Source organism: Penicillium diatomitis (assembly GCF_028827545.1).
Source record: "Penicillium diatomitis strain IBT 30728 chromosome Unknown utg000002l_segment0_segment0, whole genome shotgun sequence".
NCBI classification, from domain to species: Eukaryota; Fungi; Ascomycota; class Eurotiomycetes; order Eurotiales; family Aspergillaceae; genus Penicillium; species Penicillium diatomitis.
The window spans coordinates 1,251,576-1,276,898 of NW_026623174.1; the positions used below are offsets into that span (position 1 = coordinate 1,251,576).

Sequence of the window (25,323 nt, forward strand, 5' to 3'; positions counted from 1 at the left end):
CAAATGTAAAAGAAGCAGCTCACCCTAAGCTTACCAGGGCGGTCTCGCTCCGACTTGACGATCGTTTGGCTGGATTTGCGTGAGCAGCTGGTGAACTTGTCAATGTCATGACTAATCTTTCAAAGGCTACCTGTAGAAGGCGTTCAAGCGGAAGCAATCTTCACGGGCCACATCATAAGCTGGCTTAACTGAGCGTTGTGGAGACGCGAGACGACTGTTTGAATCTTAATGACTTCCTCTTTGAAGGACGCTAGAAACCAGCGGCCTATGAGGGTATTGATGACATAGTAATGAGCTAATATGACCAGCGAGAGTCCCCGGCCAAGGTCCATCGGATCATCTACATCCAGCAAGGTGATAAAGGCATCTGAAACCAAGCTCGGCCAAGACAGCACGGTAGCCTCTTCAAGATTGGCCAGAATGTTTGAATCATCTTGTGAGCCCTGTTCGTTCACCGAACACTTCAAGACCGCCAGAACGCGCGAGTAAACCGTGTCCAGGACATCTATGGCTCCTGACGGTGCATATGTCGCCCAGTCCGACGACACCGGAGAAATCCCGGGAGTAGAGCCAAGCCCATTGCTATCGGGAGGTTGTAATACGTCGCAAAAAGCCTTCACGTCCATAATAGCTTGGCAGGCTCCCTGGGCAAACAGTGCAAAACGCGGGGAGCATTGACTAAGGTTGGAGAAAGATGAGACAAATGGACCATCATCCCAGTAGTCCCCGCCATGAAAATGTAGGACCATCGGCCGCATGCGGCCTGCTTTCAAGACCGGCCACTGATCCCGAATCACGGTGGGCACCCCTCGGACAAGATGCAGCCAGCTCAAATTGAGCTTGCAAATCGGTTCGAGTGATTGTTGATCTAGAGGTGTCGCGCACGGATTCAGCTGGGGGACCTGGAGGGAAGCGTAGACGAACGCGACAAGGAGGAGAGATCCAGCGAAAACAGCTTCGGCATTGACATTGGATATCCTGACCACCTCTTCCCTGAACCCCTTTAATCCTTGCTGATGATGATCCATTACCGCCAGCAAATCTATTGCGTCTCTCCCCTCTACCCGTTGTGTATTCTTCTCCGTGATCATATGCACACCGCCCAAGGCGAGAAGCAGGTGCATAAGATAGGGGTGGCTTGCAGCGAGATCTGGAATCACTCGCCGCCAGACCATGCTCCGTTTGGGATGGTAGGACATCATCTGGGCCGTGTACAAGTGGAAGAACTGCATGGACAGGAGGTCGCCCATATTCAAGGAGTGACCATTCACTGGAGTAGGAATGCTCGCCGACCAGGACGCATATATCCCCAGTGGTTCCAGGAATGGTTGCGGGTCATTGGTATGAGGACTCCCAGCACAGCGATGCTGGGAGCGTTGCGGCTTCCGCTGTGTTCTGTTAGAAGTTGTTGGTGGTTCGGGGAAGGAGCATGGCTCCCCGCGGGAAGAGCAAGAGCCACAGACAGGACGAGATTCATCACACTACAGACGAATAAGTAGGTAGATAGGGATAGGTGAGCAGAAGAGCCGACCAGAGGACTTACTTTGACCCGTCGCGACTTACAGGGGAAGCACCCAAGACGTGATTTTCGGTGGCGAACGCGGTGTCGCTTTCGCGCCTGCCACATGTTCGAAGCCGCTGTTTCCTCGCCCATGAACGAGGCACCACTCGGAGAAAAGCCAATCATGATGACATATGAAGAGATGCCACAGATGATACCACAAGATTATCAATTTCGAAGCGGAACAGATGGAGTGATCCCAGAGAACGTGACCAGGACTGATGGGCAGAACTTCATACCAAAAGGCTAGTCTTGGCTCGTGGGTCCTGAGATTTGAGTCGTAACTGAATAAATCACGTGTTTCCCCCAACCCAAACCAGACTGACGCTTGGATGGCCAGTTCTTGCAGTGAAGATTGCGGATTGAGATTACCATTCGACTCTATTTTAAGTAGCAAGAATCACTCTTTGCTGGAATTCCCGAGTGTCCAGGATCAATGTGGCCTCACATCCCAGGAAGTATGGCCCATTTTCTTTTTTTTTGATCTAAATGTCCCCACCAATGTGCTACGCTCAGTATGTTCTTGCAACAAACAAAGGGGTAAAAAATCTTTGAGTCGACACCTTGCGTTTCCGAATCTTTATTATGATTTCTCGTCGAGAATTAAGGACACTCGAGAAAGACAAGCCGATTTGGGGTTTCTTGCCGGCACGGAAACCTTGTACTTTGGCAATACCGGATACTACTCGTTCGATCCCGATACAAGACCCGCCCGTATTCGCATTTTCGCAAGTGGATCTTTCGTCCACCTGGGAACCTTTTAAGGTTAACTTGAACAGCCTCTGGAGCCCCACATGGCGAGCATCGTACTAGTAGGCAACCAACCTGCTCAAGCATCACAGACAGTCGGGAGTCTGTCTCTTCACCCATACGGGTGCCTAATTTGTAGAAATGCCTGCCCGTGTTTGTACCAGACAGACGGTGGCTCTGGTAGACCCGGGTGAGAACCAGAACCAAAAATGATCAGGTCAACAAAAGGTATGTAACCGCCACCTCTGAGGTTCAACTGTCTGTCGCGTCCGGTCCGAAACACTATCCCCCAAGTAATCCCACTCCCACTTCTTCCCTTGCGGGTGTTTTCCATACATCAGTTGAATCTTGCAGAACAGAGTGTGGTGCAATACAACTCGCCTATTAGACATATCTCCAGCTCCAGAGGACAAGAAGATCGAAATACATGCCAGGGTAGGCAGCATCCCTCATACCTGCATCGACCACAGATGGCTGTGAAAGCGAGCTAACACGAGTTGATGGGATAGCTTTGGACAAGTAACGCTTTCTCCCGACCTGTCTCGACCGCAATGAATCAGAGCGCTTGGCTTGCTTCGGCGTGGCGTTGGATAGCAACCCCGAAAGGTTTCCTCGTCACTATCTATGGACTGAACGTAGTAGCCTGGGGCGGAATGCTATTCCTTTTGATCTGCAATGCCGCTCCGGCAATGTGCCATCCCTCTTGCAACGATCTTTACTCCTCCCGTCGAATCTGGATTGAGATCACCTCCCAGATTCTGAACGGACTCTTCTGCGTGACGGGATTCGGACTGGCACCATGGCGGTTCCGAGATATGTATTGGTGGTGCTGCTGGCGGATGCCGGGCAGGGACCCGAAGAAGAGACTCACTGGTATCTCACATTTGGCTAGCATTCATCGAGCGTGGTATCACTTACCGACCGCCGTTTCATGTGTTGGCTGTGATGGTGACTGTGCTTGCGAATCCGTCACTGCAAAGGCTCGTGGGGATCGCGGACCGCCGACGGCGACATGGAAGATGGATTTCGTGGTCTGCTGCAACATGTGGAATACTATATTCCAGGGGTGTCTGGCTGGTTGCATGTGGGGGATGAATAGATTCAATCGGCCCAGCTGGACGACGGGCTTATTTGTGGCTTTGGCTTGTCTTGTGGCTGGTGCGGCCGGGTACGTGGTCTTCCGTGAGACCAGGAATCTTGCGAGATCAACAGAGAGGGAAACGGCCGATGGTGTTGTTGCAGAGAAGAGAGAGAGAACTGGGGTTGAAGTCCCCGTATGAAACGCTTGATCATGGGCCGTGATTAGGTAAATACCTATATGTACAGAACTCAATACTTCCATTCTCCGTGTCTTCCTCTGGTCATCATAACTTCGGTAGCGAAAGGAATTGCGAATAACACACCTGGCAGTGGTTCCGAATGTTACATACGAATGTTAAGAAGGAAAATCAGACTTGGTAGCCAGGGAAATAAGGAAGGGCTGCTATTTTTCATGCTTTGACGAATGTACAATCAGACTGCCTACCTACCTTAGGTATCTACCCAGTAGGTGGTATCACATAGAGCTCCATCGTCCACTCACGTCTCCCTACCCAGAATATTCACCGTCTCTTCTTACCCTTCGATATTTCGTGGAATCCAGCAACGACCTGGGCCCTGTCAGTGCCCGTAAATTGGCCGCTCTCCAGCATCCATTCACCTTCACCGCGGCTGGCCTTGACAATCGACTTCCTTGTCCTTGAATGAATCGACGTATGCAAGCTCTTCGCAATACCTGCGCTCGGATATATCAAGACCCCAAACATGGCGTAACCAGACTTCGACACCATATTCGACATGCCCTTGCCGAGTCCCGTAACCGCACCCATGACGCCATCCTGTCGCATCCCTTGGACTGGCTTGACGACTATATCGGTCACTGCCTCTGTCATACCCCACATGAACCCTTTTCCCGCAGCGGCAAAGCCACTCTTGATGCCTGTAATCTGGCCGAGATCTCGGGGCTCTTCACCGTGTAATCGAGGGATGTTACGCAATCCTTCGGTCATCGCAAGTGGGATATCAACGGTCATGCCCTTGAGCGCGGTGGGAATGAAACTGCCAAGGCTCTTAGCGGAGGCACCGGCCATTTTCACAAATAGCTTGCCTCCACCATGATCGGATTGTGCCTTCGTTTTGCTACTCGTGGCACCAGCACCCGCGGCCACCCTTCCCGTCCCAGTGTCAGTTGATGCGGACTCAACAGATGCGTTGCTTGCCATAATGGCTGAACGCCGGCCCTCATGATCCCTCTGGTGATGTTGATACTCCTGGATAGGTTTGTAGAATGTTCCCAAGATAGAACCAGTGAGGTCAGTGGTGGTGTTCATCACGGCAGACGCTCCGCCCGTGATGGGATCCCATCGACGGTTTTCGATCAGAAAGGGCTTAATGGGATGTCTAGAAGTCCGTCAGTAGCTACAAGGCAACGATGGAGAAATGTAAAGAGTTATTCAACGTACGTGTTGAGACTCTTCTGATCGATCAGCCGGTCTTTGACCAAAACTTCTGCGGCAAATTTCGAGAGCTTGAGTTTTTTTCGACTCTTGGGTACAGACACGGACCACACGGCCGGCTGGGACGGGTACAGATCGCACTGCATGCGGTCGACGGGAAGGTGTCGATGGAAAGATGAGACTGCGGCATGAACGCCCGACTCTGAGCTCATCTTTTGCGCAATGTTCGAGGCTGCTGCTGCTGCGTGTTTGCTGAGACAATACCGAATACCATCGGCCAGCGAATTGGCAGTGAGCTGTTTGTGTGGGATAGGGTCAGGTCCGGCACCAGCAGCAGCGACCATGGCTCCCCAGAAAGGCTGGCTAGTTAGAAGGTGTTAGTGAACAGAGTGGTGACAGTTGAGAGAAAAGCACTCACTCTCCAAAAAAGGGAACAATAAGGGTTGGCTTGGAATACCGCAATCCGCAAGCCGTGGTGCCCGCCCCTCCGTGATGTACGGCAGCCGCCACACGCTGGAACAGCCATTCATGTGGGCAGTCGCCAATGAAGTAGATGTTGTGGTGCTGTGTGCCACTCAAGTTGGCCCAGCCTTTGGAAACAATCGCCCGCGCGCCAACTGCGTTGACAGCATCGATAATGGTAGTGGTTACCTGTTCCGGGTTTTCCAGTACGATACTGCCGAATCCAATGTAAACCGGTGGAGGACCAGCAGCGAGGAAGGCTTCTAAATCAGCTGGAGGGACATATTCCGGGACATCGCGAAAGAAAAAGCCGCAAACGTCTATGTAAAAGCCCTGTCAGTTTCAAATCGAGACAGCACACTGCAACCTGGTTACAACCCACCGATATAAGACGGCCAATCCAGAGGCTTGGAAACAAGCGCTGGGGACCAACAGTATGTAAACGGAATCTTGAGTATTTCCGCAAGATGCGGGCCTTCGAAAGTAGCCACTTCATCTAACTCGAGGTCCTGTTTCCGCCATTCGTTGATCACGTCGCCCAGTCTGGGAAGTCTAGGTTAATATTTACTGATCGTGATGAAACATAATTTTGGTCCTCCCTACCCTTGCCATGTAAGCCAATCCACCACGCCGTAAGAGATATAGTTCTTCAGGCCTGTGTCTCCATTGGCCCCGCTCATGTTCGCCAGTGGGTGTGGGAACGCTTTTGTGCTGCTCCAAGGCATCGTGAACATCAGATGGACCGGAATACTCAACGCCTGAGCACAATGGATGTAAGCAAAGCTCGGCGGATTAGCGATAATCGCATCAGCCACAAAGGGCGCTCGTGTATGCATGTCAGGATCAACGCAGGATCGCCAGCACCCGCGCAACATCTCGCGGACCATGATGCGTTTGCGTTGGATGTCGCCCGCCTGCAGGCTCTCTATACTTGGAATCAGGCCGGGGTTCTTCACCATGTACGCCATCAGGTCGGCTGGATCGCCTCCGATCGGATAGAACTCCAAGCCAGAGCTCGTCACGAAATTTTCAAACGCATCGTGCGTAGCTAGTCGTACACGATGTCCATATCGCTGAAGTTCATTTCCGAGGGCAATGAACGGTTGCACGTCGCCTCGGCTTCCAACGACTTGTATAACAATATTCAGCGTGAGCTTCCAGCTTTTATCAAGGTTGACGACAGAATCGGAATAGTCTGCTGATGATGCAGGGCTTTGTACTGGATGGTCGGCCGAGCGCGGGTCCAGCTCAGAGTAACCTGGCGGTGGTATTGTAGATCGTCCAAGCAATGGACTTCTATACAGCTTCGAGAATCTCCGCACAAAGCTGGACTCCCAGTCGATGCTCACGCGGCCGTCATCTGCATATTCTATGTCAGCTGCTTTCAAACATCTTGTGATCAGCATTATGCATCGTACTGTCCATATGGACGCCACTGTGTCCAATGGCTGCGGCGGGGAGAGATGGAAGCACCACCGTCTCTGCCGGTAGCTCGAACACCTCCGAATTGGCATCGGACGCCATGGTGGCTAGACTCAGATGAAGTGACTGAAAATGAAAATCACAGTCTGCCAAGGTGGTGTTCCTGACTCCACGCCTCTTTTTAATCGTCCATGTCGGCAAAGACCAAATGCCCAGCATAGACGTTCTTTGCCTGGAGCAGACCCAAAATTCCGTTTCTAGCAGCGGCAGCTGGGCGTTCTGGAATCTGGTCCGAGACGTTCACTGGAGCGAAGGGGTTCAGGACCCGCAGTCGGGATCCGCATGTGCAGCATTTACGTATTTAAGGTTCTCGCAATTTACGATGCAAATACGACTACGGACCATGGAAGCCAAGCCACGGTGACTGCAGTCCTAAAAATATAGGGCAATCTACACCATTGATCGCATTTGCCTCGAGAAACCGATCAGAGAAACGAAGATCTTGCAGCATCTACCCCTCCGTATTTCGATGTTGCTCGGTGAATCTTGGAAGAGAGTGTAGTGCCCCTCAACCCCTATGGTAAAGGAATCTATGCTCAGTCCATCTAGATTCACTGTCCAGGAGAAGAAAAGAACATCCGGGTTGCAATGTCACAGCTGGATGCTATGCCTCCTTTGTATCCGGATCGAACTGTCTGGGCAATGGATTTTTCTTGGGTCTCGGGGGATCATCCTTTGAGTCCACTATCTCTTTCCTGGTCAGTTTCGCGAGGAAGATCATCTCCTAGTGAAAAAACTGTGCAGTGGCAATGATTAGGGGGCAGTGAAAGGGTGTTTCAGGCTCCCTTCTTGTCTTGGAGGGGCGGTTGGTTGCTGGTTGTGATGGCTTTCCTTCCTACGCATGGACAGATCCCAGTCTCGGCTGTCAAAAACTTTGGCAGCTAGTGGGGAGGTCATATTACAGTTCAGTCTAAATATGGCCAGTTAAATGCTCATCAAGCTTATGTAACTCAACAGTCGGTGCCTTAATAGGTTGGCACAAACCCGAGATGGAGGGCTGATGGTGTGTGTCACCTGCTCGGGAGCCGAGAGACGCTTACCTCTTAGTCAGAGTACTACTTATCTTGGCAGGGCCCCATTGAGGCTCGATAAACAACACCCACGCCGAACTTGCCTATTTTCACATTCTCTGTCCGCTGTTCTTGCAATTTTGTGCTATTCCGAAATTGCTTTCAGTGATCACATCCCGCTGAAAGCTCTTCCATCAAACAACCTTGACTTGCGTGGTCTCACAGTCGCTATGGGGAATACAGACGTGCAACCTGCCAAACTATCATCAGGCAGTAGCGCCCAGCGCTCCTCTCGCTATTATGAGCTCATACAGGTTTTTCCCAACGATTTTGTCATCAAATACTTCGTCACACCGACTACAAGACATCCTTGTCTGTGAGAATAACTAACGCCCACGTAGAAGTATATACTGTGCTGACTCTGGAAGCAGATCGATGATCTTATGTCTGAGCTTAACCTTTGGCCCTCTTGCTACTTGCAGTTCGAACGATACAAGATGTGATCTGAAATCATCCGCAGTCGCATTCTTCTTTGGGTGTGTATTTGTAGTGATACAGTGCTACATGCAGTCACTTCACAGAAAATATCAGAACCCGCTGCAGTCATCGTAGGGCTGAGCGGGATATGGAGATAAATATATCTGGTGTCACGGACTCCGTAGAGTCACGACTCACCACAATTGAATCAATTTCGTAGCTCATACCTACCTTACCTACTACTGGTAACACCGGGTTGGGTTAGTTAGCAACATCATATCCGTTCTAAGTGTTTGTATGGCATGTGATACTGCCGCCTCACCGCAGTCCATAGCTTAGGTAGAATCTCTCCCCCTCAGCAATCTCACTCCTCATCCCTCTCACACATCTATACTGCTGCCCCTACAGTAGCCGTATCCCATCACCAAGACACGTCAATGATTATCATTAATACTACAATTACATGTATCAATATCAGCCGCCGTCAACACGTCCCATTCTGAACCCACTAGGAGGTAGCATCCCTAGGTATTGTCATTGACTGATTGAAAGTTCAATACTGGAGCACTGCCGCCCGAGGCTGGAAGACCGGGCCGCTCGCGTGTTCCGCGATTCGGTCGGGACTCCAGAGACGGCAATTATGACCATCCCATCCAATTAGGCCGTCCACCTCACCGGTCCTATAACAATGACAGCTATCATGATACCAACATGACATTATTAGACTTTGCCGCTACCCTTAACTTTCTTCCCCATTGTACGCATCTCTGCAATAGGGCAGTCACGACTCACTTACTAAAAGCATCTCGAATTTCTACTCTAACTTCCATTCTCACAATGGTGAATGGACATACACTGTAGTAAGTAAGCCTGCCACTCACTACCTAGTATAGAGGGGAATACTCAAGGCAGTCTGATCTCACCAGACAGGTCGAGTCATAGAGGAACCAAACCTTAACCACCAGCACGCACGTTCAGATATCTCCTCAGCCCGACCGTACAATACCTAACCGTAGGATGTCAAGAGGCACGAGTAAAGATCAAAAGGAGTGTGTCATTATAATACAGAAGAACCCGACTGTAAAGACTGTCTATACTAACGGGAACTCTTAATTCCCTTCTCCGATAGGTCTCCCGGATCCTGTAAAGTCGTTTAATCCCTTAGTTGCTTGGTTCCTTAGTTATCTAGTGTAGTAGGGAATCCGGTTGCATGTACATAGAGCAGATAGTCTGTTGAGGTGCATGTGCCTGATGGTGGCCTTACGGTCGGGAGAGGCTGTTTGGACATAAGGAGAGGGAGTCAATCAACTTGACAACAATGATGCGGCGAACAATGATGCGGACAACCATGCGGACAACCATGCGGATGCGAAGGACATGATGCAACCATCGGATTGAACGGCTTCAAGGGAGTTCAGTACAGTCTTTACAGTCGGATTCTTTTGCATCGCAATGACACACTCTTTTTGATCTTCCTCTTTACCTTCGGACATCCTACGGATAGGTGTTGTACGGTCAGGCTGGGAGACCTCTGGACGTGCGTGCTGGTGGTTGTGGTTTGGTTCCTCTATGACTCGACCTGTCTGGTGAGATCAGACTGCCTTGAGCATTCCCCTCTATACTATATAACGCCGATTTACCCCATCCTCCGAACGGGGCCCACTGCCTATGAAACCTACCTCAAATTTCATGGAGCCAGACCGGGACTCCGGGAGGCAGAAGACGACAAAGCGCAAGGGATTTGAGCAGCCCTGAAGATAGATTGATAGAGGGGATCACTTTCTGCTCCACAATCCACATCGACTCCCGCGCTTACGGGCATGTCGGAGACGGGTGGGACCTCTGGTCTTGCATCGATCGTGTTATATATTCGAAATAACCTCTGCGAAAAGCCTGAATGCGATCATCAAAACGATGACCGAAAAAGGCCAGCAAACTCTAAGAGTCAAGGAAGTCTCTAGACACAATATTTATGTCCCTTGAATCGGTTCTCCACACGGTGATAGTTGTCCCCCTAATACTCTTTTGATCTCTCCCGTGACCATGAGTCCTCAGGTCGCAGGGTTGCAAAAATGTATGAGGGCTACCAGATTTGAACTGATGACCTTGTGGACTGGAATCACACGCGCTACCGCTGCGCCAAGCCCCCGCACTGATTAATAAGTCAGACTTAATATGTTAACATAACAAATATTTGACTTCCAAAGACTATCTGTACGCAGTTTCGCACATGCAGCCGGTAACCTCCCTGAATTTGCAAACTGCCACACTAGCTCTGGCTGATAGATACTACACTACATAGTGTCATATGATACATTGCTGAGGTAATCTTTGAGTACCACGGGTAGGAGCTGGACCCTGTTGAACGAACCCTACCTAAGACCCATATCACGTGATACGACCTTGCCGTCCCTATTTGTACCCCTTCTTTTCCCTTTAGGGCAGCTTGCCATATTACAGAGATAAAGGTCAGAGCATTTTCGTTGAATAGGAGGTGTACACAAACCTAAGCCGTCAAGTTCGCGGACTTTTCAAGGGCAGGCTTAGCGTATATTCCAACAATCTTTCCGCTCTCTAAACCGGCTCGCGCAATTCTAGTGCCCAGGTCACTGGACCCACCTTTTTATGGGTCCCTCCGCTTATCTAGGAACCGTCCCATCCTGGCAGTCCCGTCCCGTCTGGACGGGCTGACTCAGCCATGCCCCTTTTCCAATTCCCCGCCTCGATTTGCATCCTTCCCTGAGTGCTGGCCTCTTTGCACTCCCCCTCGCTGTTCCTGGAAGAATCTCTGGTCGGTCTCCTGGTGATTGAATTGGGATCACGCATTGCTCCTTCGAGATTGTCATCGCCGTACGGCTCTCTCAAGACCCTTTTCGCCCGGTTCAGTCCTCACGTCAACACGCCAAGATGGGTGCTTCCGTGTCCAAAATGATGGGGAAGATCTTCGGCACAAAGGAGATGCGTATCCTTATGCTGGGTTTAGATGCTGCGGGAAAGACTAGTGAGTGGCATGCTGATTGACCTCGAAAAAATGATTCAATGCTAACAAGATGGCAGCTATTCTCTACAAATTGAAACTTAGCAATCAGGACGTCACCACAATCCCTACTGTCGGATTCAACGTCGAGAGCGTGACCTACAAGAACGTCAAATTCAACGTGTGGGATGTCGGCGGCCAGGACAAGATTCGTCCTCTTTGGAGGCATTACTACTCGGGTACACAGGGATTGATCTTCGTGGTGGACTCCAGTGACACAGCCCGACTCGAAGAGGCTCGGTCAGAGCTGCACAAGATCATCAACGACCGTGAAATGAAGGACGCGCTGCTTCTGGTCTTTGCCAACAAACAAGATATCGCCGGGCGTACGTTTTGTCCACTTCTGCAGCGCCTTCCTCCACTCGGAGGATCCAGGGCTCTCCCCACTTTATGCGTCCCCTGACTAACTTTGCCGCCCTTGTCTTAGATCTGAGCCCCGAGGAGATTACTCAACAACTCCAACTGACCAAGCTGAAGGACAAGTTGTGGTATGTCGCACCAAGTGTCGCGACGGATGGGACAGGTATTTTCGAAGGCCTTGTAAGTTTTCATCAACCTTTCCCTTTTGCTTGTCTGGCTTGTCCATTACGGTGATGGCCGCCGTGTAGTCGATTGCCAACCGACCAAACCAATCGCTGACCCGCATGTGCTCCACTTTTCAGGCATGGCTCTCGAACAACGTCAAAACCCAAACCGCAAAATAAATAATCTTTTGCCCCGCCGTGACCTCGAGAGGCCATTTTCTTCGGTCTTGTGTACAACACCTCGCATTCGACACATTTCCCGCTTCTCTTTTTGACTAATGTCCCTGCTTTGATGACAAGACGATGCAGTCACCGGAACAGGATCTCTTCTCCTCTTTTCCGGCATAATATTCCCCTACTTTTTCCCCTATGTTCTTTTTCTCCTTGGTCCATTTCATTTGTCCGCAGCTGCATTCTGTTCCTCTCACATGGTTCCACATGGTGCCACCTGGCCCATCTGCTTCTCTTCTCATCTATGATATCCCCTCTGTTTCTCATGCGGAATTCAAACCCGAGTCCGCAATTACATATTTAATATTGTGATAATAGGTTCGCTATATCATGCCGGCATTGGCACTGTTCGACTTTGTGAAGTCAGCTTTCCGGACGGTTTCTCCTGATGTAACTAGACTTGGAAAAGCTCATTCAGGCAACCACGCAGGACATGTATGACTCGTCAGTTGAGATACACGGGTTCTGCATTCCATAGTGAAAAGGAATATGATAGGCTGCTCTCTGAGAATCGCGTTCCCTGTATTCTCACTGTCAGATATTACGGAATCGAGATCCGACCCGTAACGACCTGTGGAAACGCCGCAATTCAGCTCCGTAGACTTGGGAACATGTCATTTTGATGTTAGCTGAACCGGAGCCGGGTCATGTCGGCACTGTTCTCCCCAGTCCGGGTTTTCCGCTGATCCATCTGGTAGGCTACGATGCAATATACCTACATTGAGTAGCTGACTCCTGACGATCCCTTTGCCATCTTCTGAATATCGATTTTATAGCGAGGGTTTTGAGTCAGATTGACGTGAAGCGATGCTAACGTCGATCCTAGCCAGGCCTTTCAGGATCGCCACCATTAGCTATAAAAGCATGACCATCTGGATCTCGAAGAGCCTAATTTCTCGACCCGAGCCGTTCTGAGTGATCTGCAACCGGGCATCTTCTCATATCTTGATAACCTGCCCATCTCTGCTCTCCTTATCGAGTCCTTCCCTGTCCAAGAAAAGAAGATACCTTCTGAAAAGGGAAAATGCCTGCCTTCCAAACCGGACAGCGAGTCAGCTACAAGCCCGTGGGCGGTTAGTTTTCTCCCCATCGACATCCATCGGGCATCCACACCGGGGCATAGTGATCTTTCACCTATTTGTGAAACTGACATGACTCGCCACTCACAGGACGCGAGTCTCACACCAGCGAAAGCGTTGGAGTCATTCGTGACGTGAGCACCCATGACACGACCATGACGGGTCGCAGGGTTGAGGCTTCGCCCGGTGAGCCTCGCTACGAGGTGTGTCCCCCCTCTTTTCCATCGCCACATGTCCATGAGATCCAGTTTCTCGTCGACAGGGAGACGATTTTGGATTAGAATCCTGACTTGAGATTTGACAGATTGAGAATGAGCATACTCATAAGAGATCCGCGGTGAAGGAGTCGAATATTCTTGGACCTGCTGAGTAGAATGGCGCGTGGTGACCATGATTTCCTAGATATTGCTAATTTGCTACTGGCTTGGGAACATCTCAACTCTAGAAATACACTTTGCTTAATGACTGATCGAGATGGGTTCATTGAAGAATGAAGCGTTGGAGTAACACAAAGAAGGATACTACAATTTCCTTGACGTTGACCTGTAGGTTTCCGAACGAGTAGTCTCACGCTGTATCAGTTTCGGTGGAAATTTCGACATTGCATTTTTAGTTCATTATTGCAGACGCAGAGATACCGAATCGAGCCCTCCTAGAGCAGCTTGAGAGACCCTCGCGCTGCCAACACGTCTACTCATTGTCGACGCACTGGAGGATCGACCATCGATCCCCAAACGAGTGAGCTTCTTTTGACATGTCGACCAATGTACAAGTGCCATATACCATCCACCCTCCACCATCCACCAGCATTCCCACACTCAAGGCTGGCCAGGCCAGAGGTCGTCAGCAATTTCCCGGACCAACCTTAGCTTGTTAATCATGCCGTCATGGTCAATGGCATTGCCCTCCCGGTGTGAGGCGAACCCACACTGAGGGCTGACACCAACCTGATTCAACGCCGTCTCAAGGGAGACGTTGTTCCCTTCGGCGATGAACTTGGCCGCTTCAATGACCCGCTTCTTCATCTCCTCCTTATCTTCCAGCTTGGCGAATTTGCTGGTGACCACACCGAGGATGACGTTCTTGCGCGTGGGGAGATACTTCAAGGGCTCAAATCCGCCCGCACGAGGGGTGTCGTATTCGAGATAGTACGTGTGCACGTTGAGCTCTTGGAACAATTTGATGGCGATGCGGTCATATCCACCTTCGGAAAAGTGACGGCTGCCGACGAAATTGCCGCGACACAGATGCACGCCGACGTGCATGTCCTCGGGGAGTCCAATAAAGCAGTCGTTGTACAGCTTGATGTATTTTTGGAACAAGTCATCGGCGCTGTAAACATTTCCGGCATCTTCCTTGAAGCCGGTTAAGAATTTTTCCGAGCAGAAGTCTGGCCAAAGGGATCAATGTTAGCCTGGCGCAAAAACGAAGAAGCAAAAAGCAAGGAGAAAGGAACAGAAAGGACAAAGGGTTGCACTCACATGCCAAGTTCGGATCATCGTACTGGACGTTGCGACAGCCCGCATCGTATAGGATTTTCAGCTCGGTCTGGTAAGCCTTGGCAATATCGCCAAAGTACTCCTCGTCATTGGCATATACATCCTTTGGGTATGACTTCCCCTCGCGGTAGCGCAAGTGATACCAGTTCGGAGCTGCCAAAGTGATCTTGAGGTTCTTCACATCGGCCTGAGGCACCAGGCTTGCCAAATATTTGAATTGATCAACGTAGGTGCTGCCCACGTGCTTGATCTTGCCTGTGCACAACACGGTCTCGCCCGGCTTGTGACCGGACTCCAAGAAAGCTGCAATATCCGGAGCATAAGGGCGGAAGATGTCCACGTCAAATTCGGTCACCTCCTCGAAACCATCCAAGCCCGGGAAAAAGGTACCCCAGAACACTGAGAAGGGGTCAATCGACCGTTTGGTCCATGATGGAACAGGAGACAAAGTGATCCATCACTTACTGTGACGGCGATATTCACCATCGGATACCGCATGGTATCCCAGCTTCAACTGAGTCGCCACAATATTCTGGACCTCCCGATCTTCGACCGTTTTCAGTGCCGACTCGGGAATCTCACCCTTCTCGGAGGCGGTCTTTTTCTCGAGCAGGTTTTGAGGGCGAAGCAGCGAACCCAAGTGCTCTGCGCGGAATGGAGGCCGCTGGTGCAAGTGAGGCGCCATGGTGGTATCTAGATCGAGATGAGACCACTACATGTCCGTGAGAGGACCCAGATTAGTCCCATGATCGCAACGTTGAAACCTTCCAGAACGCTCCCAATTCCCATTCTACCCGGAAGAGGAGTTGTTTGACCCACCGTGTATAGATACGATTTCCTATACAATTCAACCCAACGTCTACGGCCCGAATGAAGAGGGTTTGACCGGAGAAGAATGGAACGGAATATTGAACCGAGAGACAAGAAATGTCAAAGAAGCTAGTATACCACTAGTCAAAGCGCCTCGGAGAGAGGGGCAGGGGTCCACGGTTCAAGGCAATTCTCATCTCGACCATCTGCCGTCTTGCCGCCATCTCCAGCGATCGCTCAGCTCTATCCACCGGCTAAAGTGGGAGGTTTCGGCCACACATGCTCCACACTGGAGCTACTCTGCCACGCTAGTTGCGAACCGAGACCGATCCAGCTGCGAGCTTACCGTGGATTCTCGGCGATTGGGCGGAAAGAAGTCTGCTTTGCGGTGTACGTGGAGTTCCACGCATCGGGGAAGGCGATCGCCATCCTGTGGCTTTGATAATCGGTGCATTTGAATGGTCACTAGACGCAGGGTCCCGACTGGGGAACGACTAGTCTGGCTTCGACCCTCTTATCTTTCCCCCAAAGCTTGCCCACTGACTGATTGTTGGAAGTGGTCAATGCAGACAGATGATGGTCGAATCGGCAAGCGATTGGTAGGTATGGATGAGCAGATGTTGTCATGGCCTGACGGAGAACGAAAAACGGTCCTTCTTGGGCTACCGGCTGCTTCTTGTCTTGACCATCTTTCGTTACCCACCCACCAGTTGCATATAACGTCATCGTTCGCAAAGGGTCGAGGCTATATCTGTTCAAGTCAAGGGGAGGACAATAGCCCCATACAGTAACTAAGTTACTACTACCTACTAGGTAGTACCTAGTACCTAGTAAGTACTAAGTACTCTATGGTCCGGTCCACCATCTCCGAGAGAATGAGGGGGAGCCATTTCCATACCCCGCAACCGTGCGGGCATGGTGGGGTCCTTTGGGGGGAGTGCTCTGCCCCGTCTGGGCTCCGTCGGAGTGTTCTTCTTACCCCTCATGCCGAAACCATCCGCTCCAGCTTAGTGCTTCTAGCATTCCATCTTTGATATCAGAATTGGGTCTCACCAACTGCTCTCGAGCTGTGGATGCGAGCCAGCTAGACTATGGACGGGGGTTGGGGATTACCATCGTCCTCGAATCACCCATCTATTGCCATATCTGGGCCGGATCGCGTCGGCCATGTCGCTCTGAGGAAGCGAGTCGGCGATGCAGTGCGCCTTGACGATCGCAAAATGCCGTCCCGAATGGAGGGCCTTCCAACTGAGCTGCTGGATTGGATCATCTTCTATCTGAACCAGAGCCCTCCATCAGAAAGGCGGGTCTACCGGGAGCCGGAACAAACAATCACAGAGTCGCCCGATCGAAGCTTGAAGCACTTGTCCGCAACATGCTCTCGCTTCGCCTCTTTAATCCGACCGCATCTCTTCACTCATGCACGCCTTGGACCGCGAGAAGATTGGAGCGACTTTCGTAGCTTTGTGACCGAATGGAGTCTAAGTCAACATGTCACCTCACTGGTGATATCATTTCCTTCGGAATATCAGACTCAATTCTCGTTGCGGGATTGGGTGACACGATTGTTCGATTTCCTCGATCCGAAGCGATTGACGATCCTTGCCCCACCCAGGATCATCGGTGACATGCTGCACACAGCCATCAATGAGAAGGATGGCTGGGCGTTTGAGATCGACCTCCAGATCTTGCAATTGACACAAGAGGGATATGGCAATCCATCTGCCCATCAAACCGCCAACCATACAAGGCAATCCAGCATGGTTCTCAATCTCCGGCCATGGACCGCGCTCCTTTTCAACGAGTCCACTTCTCTTCGAGCCTACAACCACTACGAATATTTCCTCTCACAAGTTCCGTCGGTGTTGGGACAATGGGGCCAGGGATCTTTGCCGGTGGCACCTGGACCTGAGCTTACTGCTCACTTTCACCATCTGCAGGATTTGACGTATACCGCAGTATTTCCCTTCTACAATCACGTGGATCATGTATGCTCTGCCATGGAATATATGCCACGACTGCGCAAGGTGACTGTTCAGCTGGCCCCGGAATCTGGAAATCGGGCCACAGAGCTTGAGCAGCGCGGCTCTATGGACCCGAATGACCCCTGGATGGAGCTGGAATCCTCCTACTCGGTCATGGTCTTCAAAGTGCGCGCCAAGAGCTCAGTGATGGAGTTTCATAGCCGAGACTACCATGTCGAGGCAGTACGATCGTCTCTTATGGAAATCATGAGCGGAGAGCTCCTGGGCTGGACCCATGATGGACAGGGATGTTGGAGACGACCCAAATCAGAAGCATTGTAGTAGCTGGCTGCGGGGGGGCATCAACGGTAATGTCTAATTTAGTAATCTAAAAGTAGTGCGATACTCCACCGAACCATTTATCTTTCACAATTATCAAACGAAGCCTCGTTGTCCGTTGGAGAAATCCCGTATGCGTAGAGCTGATGTTGCCTCGTGCATCTCGGGAGGGCTCCCGGCCGACCACAAAGAGCCGAATCAACCGTGGCTGTCTTTTCAAGATCGACCCCCCCCCCCCCCCCCCCCCTTCTTCTCCACTCTCATTCAACTTCACCTCGTAGAGACAACAATATATCCGCCGCAGTGTCCAGTCTCTTGACTAAGTCGAAAACAAGATTCCAGTTTCTAGCCTGCAAACCCCCCTCAGCTTCATTTGTGCAATGACTTCCTGCCTCGGCGTTTACGATGCAGAACCCGCCTATCCCATCCTTGCACACAGCTTGCTTCAGGCACCTTCAGATAGCCTACCAAATGGGAGGGACGTGAGACTTGATTCGGAACCGGGTCAGAATTGGAATCTGAAAGATGACTGGCAGCAAGGGATTCAAAAAAGCGGGACTGGAATATTTCGGTGTGGTGTAGTTGTTGGGATCTCGAGACTGAAATCTCGAAGCAAAGACACGGACGAATACGTTGGCCAGGTAAGAGACCGACTATGTGGCTATATCTTCACCACGAAATTTGTCGTTAGCCTTTCAAATGAAAGAAAAGCTGAGAACTCACAGATTCCACGTTACCTTCTTACCTCTCATCTTTTGAACACCGAGCCATCATCGTCGGAGACGAGTGCATTCATCATCCATCCGAACAACTTTGACGCCTTAGCCCCAAGGCTCTTGCTTCATGCGCTGCAGTCTACTAATGTCAACACCACCACGGCGATGACGACAATGGCTACTAGGTCTACTGCAGCTGCCTCGCATCTTCAACAGCCGGGATTATCAAGGATGGATGCTTTGAAATATCTCGATTCCGTGCAGTTGCTTCCCGTACAGTCTCTACCCAACGCCGTTCAGGCCATCAATACAGTCTCGGATGCGCTCCAAAAGCTCCAAGACAAGAGGCGCGCGGCTGCAGAGCCCGAGAGACCTGTTGTACTCATCGTGGCCGGTTTAGATACCCTCACAGAAGCGGTTATTCGAGCGTCGAATCCACTCCGCGGCACTGCATTGCTGGCAGCCACACTTCGCAACGTGAACCGCCTGGCACGGACGCACGAATCATGGCTTTCCATCATCTTGGTGAACACATCTGGACTTGGACCTGCTCATTACGACCTTACGCCATCGGTAGAGACTGACCAGGCTGAGAAACCTCGAAAGGAGATGCCAAGAAAGGTCTCGGGCGAGGATAGTATTTACTCGGTGTTTCCGTCCCCTAGTGGACCGTTGCTATCCACGCTTCTTATGAAAACGCTGGATCAGGGCATCGATACGCATATCTTACTCTCGAATGTGAAAGCCGCACAGGTCGCGGAGGTGATCAAGGATCGGACCGGGTCTGGACTCGGGAAATGGGGGATATGGTCACCAAGGCGATAGTGCTCAGGATTCTCCTATTCCAAGTACCGATGGAGCTACGAGCTATGTCCAACCAGTCAAAGTAAGGCAAAACGGGCAAAGCATCAGATGCGTTACAGTCGACAGGCTTTGTCCGATAAAGGTGATGGATTCGATTGTGTATTGAAGGATCAAGCTCGCTGTGGCCACTCTCGTGCGCTGCTCCTTGTCCGTTGCCCTTCCGAATCACGAGGTGGGAAGGAAAAACCAGGAAACGAGTCAACGCAAGCAAAGCCGAGGTATAGAAAGGGCTATAATATTTCTCCTCACTGAGCGAACGAAGGCGCATTTTCCTTCTCGGCCCATTTTCGAAGCACAGCTCGCTCTGCCACCGACCGTGCTTCCTGTTCCAACCGGACAAGGTCCTGCTCCGCGGCATCCTGTTCGAAGATGATATCCTGTTGCTGTACTTTCATCCATTGTTTGTGCCTCTCGCACCGTTTCTTAATACAGACGCCCCGCGTGATGAATGTCACAGAGTCGCCTTCCTTTTCGTCGCCGTCCATGGCAATATCGCCATCGGCATCTGTGCCCGATGGAAAACTTGCGGCCATAGCTTCGGGCGAGCCCTCTTCCAGGGCTCTTTGACCGGCACGCGAGAGACGCCATTCGTCAAATTCTTCATCGGCCCATGCGAGGCGGGCGTCAAATCCGCAAATATCTTTCCAACCACCCTTGGGCTCGTTTTGCTTCAACTTTTCTACGATCGCCTTGGCTCGCTGGCGTAGAAGCCCAACAAAGGTCGAGCGTGCCGACAACATACCCTTTCGGTGGAGCAAATTCTCTCTTCTTTGGCGGAGTTCGGAAATCTTCGTCGCCTCTTCCGCAGAATACTCCACGCCGCCAGCCTCGACGCTAAAGAAGACATCGGAGTCGGACATTGGGTTCTCCGTCTTAACATTCAAGGCCGAGCCACGGGGGAGTCCTTGCAGAGGCCAGGGGAGAATTGCATTACCCAATTGGTGAAATTCGTCAATGGAGTTGACTCCTAAAATTGCGGCCTTGAGATCTGAAGGGGTCAGGATACCACCCATACTCCCCAAATCCCCCCCCGCCCTTCCTTGTGGATCCTAGCTTTGATTTGCGAATGTGTCGGGACATGAATTCTCGTCCATGCTCGTCAGAACAGTACTTGCTGGGCTTTTTGAGAGTCACTCGAGCCGGCTTGCGGCACTCGGGCAGACGGCACATGGGTTTCCACGTCGTGAAACCAAGGTCTCTGTTGCTACAGCTCGGACCTGATATTGCGTGTTAGACCAGGAAGCTAAAGCAAGCTTCAAAGATGTTGGGAGACTCACAGATATACTTATCGATCAATTCGGCATCTCGAGGATCGATATTGACGCATTTCCCGTGAAACCAGTCTTCGCATTCACCATCACAGCCAATCATCCATGTATGATTATCAGGTCGACGACAGATACAGAAAAGTTCATTCTCGTCTTCGACATCCTCGTCCTCATCGTCATCACGCGGTTGCATTCTGCTGCGCCTCTTTTTATCTTCTGGCGCTGGGGACCCCGCAATAGACACGGAGCTCTGCTTCTTTCCAGAAGCCTTTCCGGCTCGAGAGGCTGGCGTATTGGAACGGCGCCCATCAATACTTTCGGTGTCAGCGTCATTTGCTTTGCGCTTTCTAGAGACCGGTTTCTTTGCAGTGCCCTTTTTCGTAGCCGCTGATGATCCTTTTTTATTGGAAGGCGCCTTGACTGAGGCCGCAGGGGAAGACCTATCAGCGGAAGAGGCGCGGGATATGCCTCCTCCATTCTTGAGGCTTGCGAGCTTCTTCGATGACAAGTAATCACCCGTCCCATCGTATCCCATGGACTTGAAATTCAGATCTTCCCTTGGGGGATATTTCTCTATAGTCGTCCCGGAGGGCTCGGCTTTCACCACTGGAGAATGATCGTCTTCGGTGGATACCAGCGGACCACAAATGCTTGGATCATAGCCATTGTCGTAGATATCAATCCACGACGCGCCTCTATTCTCATCACTGCCATAGCATTTCCACTCCCTCAAACTCTGGTGTACTTTTTTAGCCCGCTCAAGACCAAAGTATCCGCAGTTTCGCCATCCAGAGATCCCGACAATCCGATCATCTTTCACGATCAGATTTGCCGGTGTGAGATCATTATGCGTCAGGTTGAGGACCTCGTCCGAGCTCCGCGGCGCGAAGAGGATGGTGCGCTCTTGATCCGACGTAGACGGCATTGATTGGGAATTCAGTCCGCGGCAGACGTAAGAGGGCTCTTCGGAGGCAGAGTCAATCGTCGCCAAGTGGTGTATAATCTGGCGACATTGATTTTTCAAAACCATGATCTGATCTGTATTGAAGTATCGCCATGCCACGTCCAATGAAGTACCAGGAATGCGAGATTCGACCGTCACATTTTTGCCTTCAACTGTCCCACAGAAATATATTATCGGCACCGCAATACCAATATCCTTTAGAGCATCCTCCACTTTGCGCGCGGCAGATATTTCGTTCGCATTTACGCAGGAAAACCGTTCCGAGGCTGCGCCATGGGTCGTATCGGTGTCGACACGGACGATCACACCCCCGACAGCAAAAGCTTCCCTTGAGCCTGGAAGGTTCAGTGAGTTATCGGGTATACAGTGTTCGCGCGTGAACTCCTCCCAAAAGGCCTTCGATTCTGGTTCAGACTGATGCCAATGTTTATGCTGTGGCGTGGGCACGAAGTCATGAGGCTTCGGGGTGTATCGACCGTAGTGGATGCTTTGCGCGAGGAAGGGGTCATCGGAGGGAATCACGTCCGGGTCTGTTTCGTAGGGATTGGCCATGGCTGAGGTCGTCTTGTCGTCGTCGATCGCACCGTTGACGTGGGTTGAGTTGCTTCGCCCGGGCATGTCTGCCCGTGTTTATCGAGAGGACGTATACCACTGTTATCAGAATGGAGCAGCTTGCTTTGAGTGCACTGCGTCGAAGAGTTCTGACGGCGATTTGAAGTGCTCAAATAGCCAGAACAAGCTCTGCCTTATTCGCTGCGAAAGGAATGCGGCGGGCGATTGCAGTCTAGAAGCTTGAAATATCCGTGGTGATGCTGCTCAGTCTCATTGCGTCGTGATAGTCAATCTCTTATTACCACCACCGCGCTTGAGCGAGGACACCAGCAGATCGCTGGAACACATGCGATGGAGAATGAAGCCGATAAAGCTGGTCAACTCATGAAACCTGTCGATGTTGATCCCTTGGTCCGGCAGAATTTCTTCGCACTCGAACGTAAATATCGATGCTGCCGGGGTCGCGAATCGCGATATGTGGACGTTCTGATGTAAAGCTGCTGGTGTTTTGACGAGGTGCCCACAGAAGAGGTTTGGATGGCCCGGCCAAAGGAAGCAAACAAGTGTCGTGCAGATCACCCTTCACTATCTATCGTTATCGTTGACGATCCGACAATTTGAGGTGCGAATACAAGCCGAAGGCGGTGAGTTGATCAGCACGCGATCGACTGGAGCGCGGCGCGACCGCCCGCGTTCTAATCGAAGTGTTGAAGTGGAAGATCAAGAAGGGCTAGATACGCCTTGTTCCCATTCAAGATGATGACCTTGGACGTTAATGCCACAAGCTTCCACGGACTACCTAAAGAGCTTTCCAATTCAACGTGTAAATCCAGCGTAAATGGAGTGAACCTGTCCTTGTCACTTCACGAGTCACGACGACGTTTGAACCTGTCTTTGATGGGCTCGAGATCTCTCTCAGTACTTGGGAGATCTGTGAGCGTCTCCAACACACGCACTCGCAATTAATCACGGCAAACAACTATACAGTATATAGTATACAGTATACAGTTACCATAGTATACAACTATACACTTTACGTCGAACTAGTTGGCTTGATTGAGGAGCTCCGTTTATACCGAATTATTCTCGTATGATGAGATTCTAATTTCAGAAATTGGAGCTCGCAAGCTTGACGGAGTCTTCTCATGCCAGATGACGACATGCCTCGTTCTTCTTGGCAGAGTGCGTATAAGCTCCATCACCGCAGTATGACTCCTACTATAGGAGTATGCATGATCACTTCTAATCGCTTACTTTCTCTGTAAGTGAATAGTGGACGCTAGAGTTGACATGGCGCTATAGTGGGAATAAGGACTATCGGCTCATTTCCGTCTGTCAAATGTTACTGTACTCTTGTTTGATCAGATCGTCCGGCACTCGGCTTCCAAGCCCTGTTGGGTGGCGAACTTGATGAGCTTGCGAACTGCATCGATGATCCTCGTCATCAATGTACGTCGAACCCATCGCCGCTAACAACTAGGGCGGTCTGATTCCGCGACAGGTCGGAATATTTCGAGTGTGATTACTTCATGCAACCATGCTGACCCAGACTACACGTGGCGAGCATGGATTGAGATGCAATGCATGCATGTGTCTGGCTACGAGGGTTTCAGTCTAGCACTGAACACGCTCCCCCGTCGCAGGACACATGGCGTGGATCGATGTGGATACGGCTCGAGCCACGAGTCGAACGACAATCGGGCGTCCTGGATGAAGACTCCGTCCACTGATATTGTACAATAATATGCACGGTGATTCAGCAGTGGCCCGGTTCCTGCCTACTTCTGTCCGGACGAACAGTCGCGACACATGCATAATGCGTTTGTCAAAAAGTTCCCCATCCTGTTTTCCTTCCTTTTCTTCTCCTCTTCCTTATCGTCATGGCCAGTAGAGAGCACATCACCATAGGGCGGGGCAGGGTTCTACCGAAGACGTCGACAAAGTCACTATTGAATCAAACTTGCAGACAGCCAGACACTAGCTCATAGAGCGCAGGGAGATGATACAACGCCAAGGGGATAGTCTCGCAACTTGACTCCCGCAGCGTACCTTTTGAAGCGGCCACTGACGCTTGTACTATCGTAAGTACCTAATGCATCGAATCTACAGAATCCAAGATCTCCATAGTTACCAAGGTAGGTCCATGTCTGTTAGGAACGACACAACCTGGTCACAGCTCTCTACCTTGGTCAAGCTGCATCTCGCTTAGAGCAAATCCCGATACTATCCATGTTTCTTCTGAAACACTGCATGACTGCAAGGCTTTGCTGTACGCATCTTCAGACCGCGACCAGCCACAATTTTGGGGGCCGGCGATGGATCCGCGGTTGCCGAGGTGGAGCATTACCACGACCACAAACAGCCCAAAGAACAGTTTGAAGATCAGGCAGGACAAGTATAATTTTGAACTGTCGATCAAGATAAGTGACTGTTCTATAGGAGATAATTGCCGATGGTACTTTACGCAAATATTCAATAAGCATGTTCTACCAAGGACCAGATACTAATTTATCATGATGGCAGATTCACGTGCCTAGCGTAGCTACAAACAGATGATTAGTTATATGCTTCATAAGCTCACGACCTGATACCTCATAGTATGACACGCTTGGCTATGAAGACCTCAACCGTGGGCGATTTGAAACTATCGAATGTTGGTATATTTAAAGTCTACTAGGCCGGTGACAATCGTCTCGAGCGCCACCACGCACGAACCCTAGGTCATTCCGTTTACTCCAATCCTAGTGGACGGCGCTCAAAGTACCTACCCAAAAGAGACAGGTTCTTCGGCCCAATCTGGCCAAGTCCGTTAGCTCAGTCAGTCCCTTTTGATTCGTGTTGTCTGTTCTTAGGGCTACGCTGCCTTGATCCGAGAATGTCGGACAGCGGAGGGTGATCAAAATCCGACCTATACTTTGATAGCAATGGTTTCCACTAGTACCAGTTATACGCCCGACAGAGAGCTGGTGGACTTTGTTTGACCTAGGTTGACCTCACACCCAGATAGGTATACTCGTGGGCTCTCCTTGGGGATCGGGACGATAAGAAACGACAAAATGTGTGACGACGTATAAAAATGATATTTACAGGTAGTAGGAAAGGTACCAGGTAGAAGATATCCCATAGCTAGAGTTTCAGTCTATACTTGTGTAAGTGTATGATCTATCGATTGTAGCCTCGATGTTATTGATCCAGATTGTCTCCATGTAGCACCGTCCACTGTGCACGTACACAGTCAA

The 25,323-nt window shown here is 50.8% G+C and overlaps 10 protein-coding genes across 10 annotated transcripts; 5 read left to right on the forward strand and 5 right to left on the reverse strand.

Moving 5' to 3' along the window:
* Positions 1–143: 143 nt before the first annotated feature.
* Positions 144–1,687, reverse strand: N7539_001563 (Zn(II)2Cys6 transcription factor domain-containing protein; the record flags this gene model as incomplete). Its single annotated transcript, XM_056931166.1, has 2 exons — positions 144–1,481; positions 1,544–1,687. The coding sequence occupies 2 exons, from the start codon at positions 1,685–1,687 to the stop codon at positions 144–146; spliced, it is 1,482 nt and encodes a 493-aa protein (XP_056793197.1).
* A 1,175-nt stretch (positions 1,688–2,862) lies between these two features.
* N7539_001564 (DUF2985 domain-containing protein) lies at positions 2,863–3,591 on the forward strand (the record flags this gene model as incomplete). Its single annotated transcript, XM_056931167.1, has 1 exon — positions 2,863–3,591. One exon carries the CDS (start codon positions 2,863–2,865, stop codon positions 3,589–3,591), a length of 729 nt encoding a protein of 242 aa, XP_056793198.1.
* Positions 3,592–3,912: 321 nt separating this feature from the next.
* On the reverse strand, positions 3,913–6,792 carry N7539_001565 (glycosyltransferase; the record flags this gene model as incomplete). Its single annotated transcript, XM_056931168.1, has 6 exons — positions 3,913–4,750; positions 4,813–5,169; positions 5,225–5,588; positions 5,651–5,811; positions 5,872–6,628; positions 6,687–6,792. 6 exons carry the CDS (start codon positions 6,790–6,792, stop codon positions 3,913–3,915), a joined length of 2,583 nt encoding a protein of 860 aa, XP_056793199.1.
* A 4,352-nt stretch (positions 6,793–11,144) lies between these two features.
* On the forward strand, positions 11,145–11,978 carry N7539_001566 (ADP-ribosylation factor 6; the record flags this gene model as incomplete). The annotated part of the gene is made up of 4 exons (XM_056931169.1): positions 11,145–11,238; positions 11,295–11,600; positions 11,702–11,814; positions 11,883–11,978. The coding sequence occupies 4 exons, from the start codon at positions 11,145–11,147 to the stop codon at positions 11,976–11,978; spliced, it is 609 nt and encodes a 202-aa protein (XP_056793200.1).
* A 1,075-nt stretch (positions 11,979–13,053) lies between these two features.
* N7539_001567 (hypervirulence associated TUDOR domain-containing protein) lies at positions 13,054–13,389 on the forward strand (the record flags this gene model as incomplete). The annotated part of the gene is made up of 2 exons (XM_056931170.1): positions 13,054–13,102; positions 13,199–13,389. The coding sequence occupies 2 exons, from the start codon at positions 13,054–13,056 to the stop codon at positions 13,387–13,389; spliced, it is 240 nt and encodes a 79-aa protein (XP_056793201.1).
* Positions 13,390–13,926: 537 nt separating this feature from the next.
* N7539_001568 (cobalamin-independent methionine synthase II family protein) lies at positions 13,927–15,292 on the reverse strand (the record flags this gene model as incomplete). Its single annotated transcript, XM_056931171.1, has 3 exons — positions 13,927–14,498; positions 14,590–15,006; positions 15,073–15,292. The coding sequence occupies 3 exons, from the start codon at positions 15,290–15,292 to the stop codon at positions 13,927–13,929; spliced, it is 1,209 nt and encodes a 402-aa protein (XP_056793202.1).
* Positions 15,293–16,508: 1,216 nt separating this feature from the next.
* On the forward strand, positions 16,509–17,723 carry N7539_001569 (F-box domain protein; the record flags this gene model as incomplete). Its single annotated transcript, XM_056931172.1, has 1 exon — positions 16,509–17,723. The coding sequence occupies one exon, from the start codon at positions 16,509–16,511 to the stop codon at positions 17,721–17,723; it is 1,215 nt and encodes a 404-aa protein (XP_056793203.1).
* Positions 17,724–18,610: 887 nt separating this feature from the next.
* N7539_001570 (uncharacterized protein) lies at positions 18,611–19,261 on the forward strand (the record flags this gene model as incomplete). Its single annotated transcript, XM_056931173.1, has 1 exon — positions 18,611–19,261. The coding sequence occupies one exon, from the start codon at positions 18,611–18,613 to the stop codon at positions 19,259–19,261; it is 651 nt and encodes a 216-aa protein (XP_056793204.1).
* Positions 19,262–19,545: 284 nt separating this feature from the next.
* On the reverse strand, positions 19,546–20,313 carry N7539_001571 (uncharacterized protein; the record flags this gene model as incomplete). The annotated part of the gene is made up of 1 exon (XM_056931174.1): positions 19,546–20,313. One exon carries the CDS (start codon positions 20,311–20,313, stop codon positions 19,546–19,548), a length of 768 nt encoding a protein of 255 aa, XP_056793205.1.
* Positions 20,314–20,530: 217 nt separating this feature from the next.
* Positions 20,531–22,150, reverse strand: N7539_001572 (putative PHD transcription factor; the record flags this gene model as incomplete). Its single annotated transcript, XM_056931175.1, has 1 exon — positions 20,531–22,150. The coding sequence occupies one exon, from the start codon at positions 22,148–22,150 to the stop codon at positions 20,531–20,533; it is 1,620 nt and encodes a 539-aa protein (XP_056793206.1).
* Positions 22,151–25,323: the final 3,173 nt, after the last annotated feature.